Source organism: Pipistrellus hanaki, assembly GCF_964339955.1.
Source record: "Pipistrellus hanaki genome assembly, chromosome: 1".
In the NCBI taxonomy this organism is placed as follows: domain Eukaryota; kingdom Metazoa; phylum Chordata; class Mammalia; order Chiroptera; family Vespertilionidae; genus Pipistrellus; species Pipistrellus hanaki.
Genome location: NC_140503.1, coordinates 1,723,051 through 1,730,224, shown reverse-complemented (window position 1 = coordinate 1,730,224; position 7,174 = coordinate 1,723,051). Strand labels below are relative to the sequence as shown.

Here is a 7,174-nt window from a genome sequence, read left to right as displayed (position 1 = left end):
GGCCCAGATGGGGCAGGGTGTTCCCCGCAGTGACCACATGTCCGGGCCCCGTGTCCTCCCAGGGGCGGCCTCGGGTTGGGGTGGCGGCCGCTGGGACCGTGGGACTCCGGCCGGCCCCCCACGGGCGTGTAAACACAAGAATCACACCCCGGGGAGCCGCGGGCGGGAGCGTGCACGTGCCCAGGCCCCGCGGCGACGGCCGGCGCCGTGACGTCATCGGCAGGCGCCGCGCGCCAGGCTGCAGCCGGAAGTGCCGAGGCCCCGACCCACGTGCGGACCCTCCCTCAGCCCGGCGAGCGGGGCGTCGGTGAGAGTCCGCGGGGCCGTGCGCGGGCGGGGGTCGGTCCGGGGTCCCGCGCGCCCCTCAGGCTCCGTGGTGCCGCCCAGACCGGTGCGGGCCCGGCCGCTGCTGCGTCCTCCGCTGGCGGGGCCCTCGCTCCCCCTCGTCCCTCGGCCCCCGCCCGCCCTTCCGCCCCGGAGCCCGCCCCGGAGGCTGGGGGAGGGGTCCGCCCCGGAGGCTGGGGGAGGGGTCCGCCCCGGAGGCTGGGGGAGGGGTCCGCCCCGGAGGCTGGGGGAGGGGGTCCGCCGCGTCCAGCCTCCCCTCTCACCGGGGTGCGCGCCCAGCTCCTGGCGGAGCATGAAGAGATGGTTCGGGCCTGACTTGGTGGGGATCCTGCCAGAGTCTGCTTTGGGCCGATGGCTGCCGCCTCACACCCCAGGCCCACAAGGCTTCATGTCGGCCAGGGTGGCGCTGCCCCTCCCCGTGGCGGGGGGCTTGGGGTCACCACGCACATCCTGGCGTCTGTACACGCTGACGCCCCCGCCCCTCTTCCAGGTCCCTGGCCCCGCCGCAGAGCCGCACCATGAGCTTCGTGGGGTATGAGGAGCTGATCAAAGAGGGGGACACCGCCATCCTGTCCCTGGGCCACGGGGCGATGGTGGCGGTGAGCGTGCAGCGCGGGGCTCAGACCCAGACCCGGCACGGCGTCCTGCGGCACTCGGTGGACCTCATCGGCCGCCCCTTCGGCTCCAAGGTGACCTGCGGCCGAGGGGGCTGGGTATACGTGCTGCACCCCACGCCTGAGCTCTGGACCCTGAACCTGCCCCACCGCACCCAGATCCTCTACTCCACCGACATCGCCCTGCTCACCATGATGCTGGAGCTTCGGCCCGGCTCCGTGGTCTGCGAGTCTGGTGAGTCCATTTGCAAAGCTCCCCTGAGAAGTGACAGGAGGTGGAGGGCAGACAGTGACCACGTGCCCTTCCTGAGGCAGGCATGGCTACTTGACCTCTGTTTTTAGAAAGTCTACTTTTATTGATTTCAGAGGGAGAGGGAGAGGGAAAGAGAGAAACATCAATGATGAGAATCACTGAGCGGCTGCCTCCTGCACGCCCCGACTGGGGATGGATCCCACAACCCAGGCATGTGCCCTGACCAGAAATTGAACCATGACCTTCGGGTTCATAAGTCAACACTCAACCACTGAGTCATACCAGCCAGGCTTGACTTCTATTTGAATAGGACTGTGGTCGGCAAACTGCGGCTCGAGAGCCACATGCAGCTCTTTGGCCCCTTGAGTGTGGCTCTTCCACAAAATACCACGGCCTGCGCAAGTCTGTTTTGAAGAAATGGCGTTAGAAGAAGTTTAAGAAATTTGGCTCTGAAATTTCATTCGTTATCCTGCTGATATTTGGCTCTGCTGACTGAGTTTGCCAACCACTGGCCTAGGACATTTGTGGGGAGCTGCCGCAGGAGTGAGGGCAGAAGCAAGGAGGTCGGTCAGGAGGCTGGTGCTGTACTCTGAGTGGGAGTTGATGGGTCTAGAGCAGGGGTCTTCAAACTACGGCCCGCGGGCCACATGCAGCCCCCAGGGGAGTCTGATCCTGCCCGCCAGGATTTTTGGGCAGTGAGCGCAGCCAAGGTGTTACAGTAGGAATTAGTAGTTCATATAGTCCGGCCCTCCAGCTCTCTGAGGGACTGTGATCTGGCCCCCACTTTAAAAAGTTTGAGGACCCCTGGTCTAGAGCAAGCATGGAGGGAGGGGGCAGGCAGAGGGCCCACAGTGCCCTGGTGCTGACCAGGGTACTGACCGCCGATCCCTAGCCCTGTGCTGACAGGCGGAGGGCGGCTGGCCCAGGCCCAGGCTGAGGCGCCCTTCCTGGAGGGCGGCCAGGGCTACTAGAGACGCTGGTGGCAGGTGGGGAGCCTGCCCCCGGCACACTGCCCAGGCACCATGGACCTGAGCCCAGGAGCCGGGTGCAGGCACAGGGCTGAGGCCAGCTGTTCGCAGGCCTTTCACACACAGACACGCCCAGGGGCGCTGGACCGGCCTGGGGTGGAGACTGAAGCCTGAACCCGGGGCCCTCGGTTCCCAGCAGGCTCCCTGTGGGCTGGGACACTGGGTGGGGGGTCATGAGAGGCCCTGGTGCCCCTGCTGCCAGCTGACTGAGGGCCTCAGGCCATCCTGTTCCTCTTTGGACCTCAGTTTCCCACGCGGACAATTGGATGGTCCCTGTTGCGCAGCCAGGCGCGTTGAAATGGGAAGAGTCAGAGGCAGGCTGGGCTCTGGGTCACTGAGTGGGTGGGATGGGCAGAGGCAGCGCCCAGCACGAGGCACGTGGGTGCCGGGGCAGGTGCGCAGCCGGACTCGGGGGTCAGCCCCGCTGCACCCGGCCGGGCCTCGCTGCTCCCGGGAAAGGGCCGGTCCAAGGCCGCTCGGGGCTCCCCTGGTCTGGCTCCCCTTCGAGGACCTGGAGGCACCGCCATGGCCCAGCAGACCAGGCCCTGCCTCTCAGGGACCGTGGTCAGGTCGCGGCACCAGGGCAGTGCGTGGACGGCCAAGCTTGTTAGACGGGCTGCGTGTTTGAAGGCCACTCAGAGGGGTCGCCCCAGGCAGGGCGGTCAGGGCGGACCTCTGCAGCAGCGACAGTGAGTTGGAGAGGGTCACCCTGGGGAGAGGGTCACCCCGGAGGAGGGTCACCCTGGGGGAGGGGAGCCCCAGTGAGAGGCAGCACAGAGACCAGCCTGGCAGGAGCAAGAAATGAGGGGTGTGTGTGTGTGTGTGTATGTGTGTGTAGGACAGCACACAGAGGTCAGTGGGAGTCAACTCCACCCTGCGTGGAAGGGGTGCGCGGCCAGTTTGTACAGTCACCCAGCGCCTCTGGGGGTGCTGGCCGGTTGCAGGCAGCCAGGCTGGTGGCTGTCGCTGAGCCCGGAGGAATGGGCCTCGGCGGGCAGGTGGGGACAGGACCAGTGGTGGTCCTGGGCGGGAGAGACGTGGAAGGCGGGGCAGGCGGGCGGGGCAGGCGGTCCAGGCGGATCAGATTTGGGGGGGGGGCGTGGGTGTGGTGGCTGGGTTGAGGAAGGCTTGGCAGGGAGTGGACTCGGTGTGGGATCCGGTCCAGCTTCGCACTATCAGTTTGGGTGTAGCCGGAGGTGGCTGGCGAGTGTGCGGAAGACGCTAAGTGCCAGGCCGGAGCGGGGTGCGGGGCCGTGCTACGGGGCATTGTCATCAATAGTGGCACCTGCACCCCAGGGGCGAGGGGTGTTGGGGGGTGGGGACAGAGGCCCAGCTGGCACTGCAGGAAGTCGGGCAGCGGTGGCCTGTGTGGTGGCCACGCCGGGAGGCGGTGCCCGGCCGGGAGGGGAGCTGTGGGGAGTTGGTGTCGGGACTCTGAGGGGCGGAAGGACGGACCCTCCTGGTGAGCCTGGAGCTCCGGGTACGGACCGGCCACGTGTGGAAGGAGATGGGACAGACCCAGGCCGCCCTTTCTGCTCTGCCCCCGCCCCTCCCAGCACGCGGCCCCCGGGGCTGGCCAGCGGGTTTGCTCCTGCGCTGACCCCTCCCCCAGCCGGGTCAGAGGGCAGCAGGACTGACAGGCAGGCAGCTCCCGAGGGATGCCCGCTGGTGCCGGGGCCAGCTGGCTTTGGGGCCTCTGGGTCTCCCGGGATGTTTCCTGGGTGGGCCCGGCCGTCCCCCTGACACCTGCTGTCCCGCAGGCACGGGCAGCGGCTCTGTGTCCCACGCCGTCATCCGCACCGTGGCGCCCACGGGCCACCTGCACACGGTGGAGTTCCACCAGCAGCGGGCGGAGAAGGCGCGGGAGGAGTTCCGGGAGCACCGCCTGAGCCGCTGGGTCACCGTGCGCAACCAGGACGTGTGCCGCAGCGGCTTCGGCGTGCGCCACGTGGCCGACGCCGTCTTCCTGGACATCCCGTCGCCGTGGGAGGCCGTGGGCCACGCCTGGGACGCCCTCAAGGTGGAAGGTGCGTGGGGTGCTGGGAGCGGTGCGCTGGGGCTCGGCTCTGGGCCCAGAGAGGTCAGAGGTCAGCAGGCCACACCGCAGGGGCGGGATGGCCTCGGAGGTCACCGGGCCGCAGGGTGGGGGTGAGGGTGACGGTGGAAGACTCAGGCCGGTGAGAACGGGCTCCACTGGGTGCCCACCCGGGGAGGGGGTGCCTCAGCCCCTGCGGAGTGTGGCAGCCCTGCCTGAGGGGGACCTGCACCACGGGTGTGCCCGAGGTCAGAGGTCAACCCCTGACCCGCGGTTCCCTGCCGAGTCAGAGCTGCGCCTCCCCCCAGCCAGGAGCCAGGCGTCTGGTCCCTTTTAGGGGAGAAGCCGGCGTGGAGGCGGAAGTGGGCGCCTAGCCAGGGAGGCGCTGGCTGGGCCCTGGGTTTTTCCCTTTTCTGGAGCGGGAGCGGCCCCTTCCCTCCCGCCGCTGAGCCGCCGCTGCAGGGAGGGCTGCTCCTCGGAAAGCAAGGCCCCGGCAGGGTGGTGGCCCAGCAAGGTGCTGGCCCCGGGGGAGGGTGCTGGCCCCCGGGGAGGGTGCTGGCCCCCGGGGAGGGTGCTGGCCCCCGGGGAGGGTGCTGGCCCCGGGGAGGGTGCTGGCCCCCGGGGGAGGGTGCTGGTCCTCCCGGGGAGGGTGCTGGCCCCCGGGGAGGGTGCTGGTCCCCCCGGGGAGGGTGCTGGCCCCGGGGGAAGGTGCTGGCCCCCGGGGAGGGTGCTGGCCCCGGGGAGGGTGCTGGCCCCCGGGGAGGGTGCTGGCCCCGGGGGAGGGTGCTGGCCCCCGGGGAGGGTGCTGGCCCCGGGGGAGGGTGCTGGCCCCCGGGGGAGGGTGCTGGCCCCCGGGGAGGGTGCTGGCCCCTGGGGGAAGGCAGCAGTGGCCCCTGCCCGCTGGCTCAGGCTCACCCTGGACCCCAGGTGCTCTGCCCAGGTGGCCTGGGGCCGGGAGTGGGACAGCCCTGGCTCCCCTGGCTCTGCCCTCCCAGCTTCGCCTCAACACCAGCGCCTCTCCCTGGTCTCCATCCGCTCCAGGGCCCGGGGGGTCCAGGCCCCGTCCGGGAGGCCAGAGCGGGCGCCGCTGCAGCCGCAGGGCACCACGCCATGGCTGCTCCTTCTATTCCTCGGCTCTTTGTTCTGGGCCCGGGGGCGCTCTGGCCCTTTCCGCTCACCTGCCCGCGGCCAGCCTGCCCAGCCACGGTGGCCCCGCCTCCTGGCCCCGCTCGTTGCCTCCGGAGGCGGCCCCCCCGCCCCCGCGCCTCGGGGCCTGTGTCTCTGGCAGTGAACACGGGGCCGCGCTCCTCTTGGTGACCTGCAGCCCTGACGGAGACAAGTGTCCCGGGGTTATGGTGGGTGACCGGGCCACACCCCTCCCCCCACCCTGGCTTCCAGAACCTTCCCTGCGGCACTGGGACCGGGCAGGCTGAGGGCACTGCAGGCACTCCACCCCAGCCCTCATCCTCGCTGCCTGCCCTGCGCAGAGGAGGTGCCTCCCGTTCCTGGGAGCTGGGACGGCCTCTGGCCCCTGGGACCCAGTGCCTCACCCGCTCGGCTGTGAGGTTAGGGCTGTCCCAGTGTGATTGGGAATGTCTGCGTAGGGCTGTAAGGTTAGAGCTGTGTGGGCAGGGATGTCTGGTTAGGGCTGTGTGGTTAGGGCCAGCTGGTTGGAGCTGTGCTGGGCCAAATGAGCTGGCAGCTGGGCTGCCAAGGCCCTACCTCACTCCCTGCCCAGCCTTGGCCCTGCCCTGACCCCAGCTCTTCATGGCCTGAGCCCAGGGCCAGCCTCACACCATGGCAGGGTCGGGGCACCACCCTGCTGGCTCACACGGGTGTGTCGGTCAGCGCCCACTCCCGAGGCCGAGGGGGGCGGGGTGGGGAGAAAGGCGGCCCTGCCCTCTGACCCGTGTCCTCCCCGCAGGTGGGCGCTTCTGCTCCTTCTCGCCGTGCATCGAGCAGGTGCAGCGCACGTGCCAGGCGCTGGCGGCGCGCGGCTTCTCGGAGCTGAGCACGGTGGAGGTGCTGCCGCAGGTGTACAACGTGCGCACCGTCAGCCTGCCCCCGCCCGACCTGGGCGCCGGCCCCGCGCCCGACGCCGGCCCCTTCCGCAGCGGCGTGCCCATGAAGGAGGCCGTGGGCCACACCGGCTACCTGACCTTCGCCACCAAGACCCCGGACTAGCGCTGCCTGGAGGCCGGGAGCGGGTGCTGGGCCAGTGGGGAGGCCCGCTGCGCCGCCTTATATGGCCGGTGCCTGCTGGGCCTGTTCAGACAGATGGGGGGTGGGGCCTCCTGCTGCCGGGGGCCCGGGGGAGGGGCCGCCCTGCCCAGTGTCCCTGTGGAGCCCCGCTGCCACGGCTTCTCGGGGTCCGCCCAGGGATGCGGGTGGTGGCCCCAGGCGGGGAAGAAGGTGGGGGAGCAAAGGTTGAAGGAGGGGGAGGGGACCCCCGACTCCCGAGGCCCGGGCTGCCCATGAGGCCTGTGGGGACCTCAGCCCTCCCCTAGCCCCTCCTTCCTCCCCTCCCCAGTGCTGGTGGGCCAGGCTGGCCCAGCCACAGGGTGCTGCACACCCGTCCCTCCCTCCCTCCGGGGCAGCCCCCCGCCCCCTGTGCCTGCCGGGAGCTGCCTGCCTTCTGCCGGTGGGCGGGCCTTTGCCCCCAGCCAGGCTCAGCCCCTGGAGCCCTTGTTGCTAACCCCAGGTTTCTCCGGGGGCGGGGCCAGCAGGGAGTGCACTGGGACCGAGGGCCGGACACCGGGGCGGGGCACATGTCACCTGCCTGGCCTGCTTCCAGCTCTGGGTGTGGCTGCATCCCTGCCCTGCATACGGGCCTGGCGTCTGCCCCGGCCCGGACTGCGCACATGACCACCCGGTGGAGAATAAACCCGCCCTGGCTGCA

The 7,174-nt window shown here is 70.2% G+C and overlaps 1 protein-coding gene across 3 annotated transcripts; it reads left to right on the top strand.

The window, feature by feature from the left end:
- Positions 1–7,174, top strand: TRMT61A (tRNA methyltransferase 61A). Of its 3 annotated transcripts, none has more exons than XM_084895831.1 (4): positions 1–307; positions 836–1,194; positions 4,001–4,267; positions 6,200–7,174. In XM_084895831.1, the coding sequence occupies exons 2-4, from the start codon at positions 864–866 to the stop codon at positions 6,457–6,459; spliced, it is 858 nt and encodes a 285-aa protein (XP_084751957.1). In that variant the 5' UTR covers positions 1–307; positions 836–863; the 3' UTR covers positions 6,460–7,174. The 3 variants fall into 3 exon arrangements, with proteins under 3 accessions (XP_084751957.1, XP_084751959.1, XP_084751958.1); XM_084895833.1 differs by lacking the exon at positions 1–307 and adding an exon at positions 374–391; XM_084895832.1 differs by lacking the exon at positions 1–307 and adding an exon at positions 618–745.

Bases quoted from the DNA above. Each gene is read 5' to 3' on its own strand.
- TRMT61A (XM_084895831.1), top strand. From the start codon at position 864: ATGAGCTTCGTGGGGTATGAGGAGCTGATCAAAGAGGGGGACACCGCC. The intron at 1,195-4,000 runs GTGAGTCCATTT...GCTGTCCCGCAG, and splicing joins CTCCGTGGTCTGCGAGTCTG to GCACGGGCAGCGGCTCTGTG. The intron at 4,268-6,199 runs GTGCGTGGGGTG...TCCTCCCCGCAG, and splicing joins GGACGCCCTCAAGGTGGAAG to GTGGGCGCTTCTGCTCCTTC.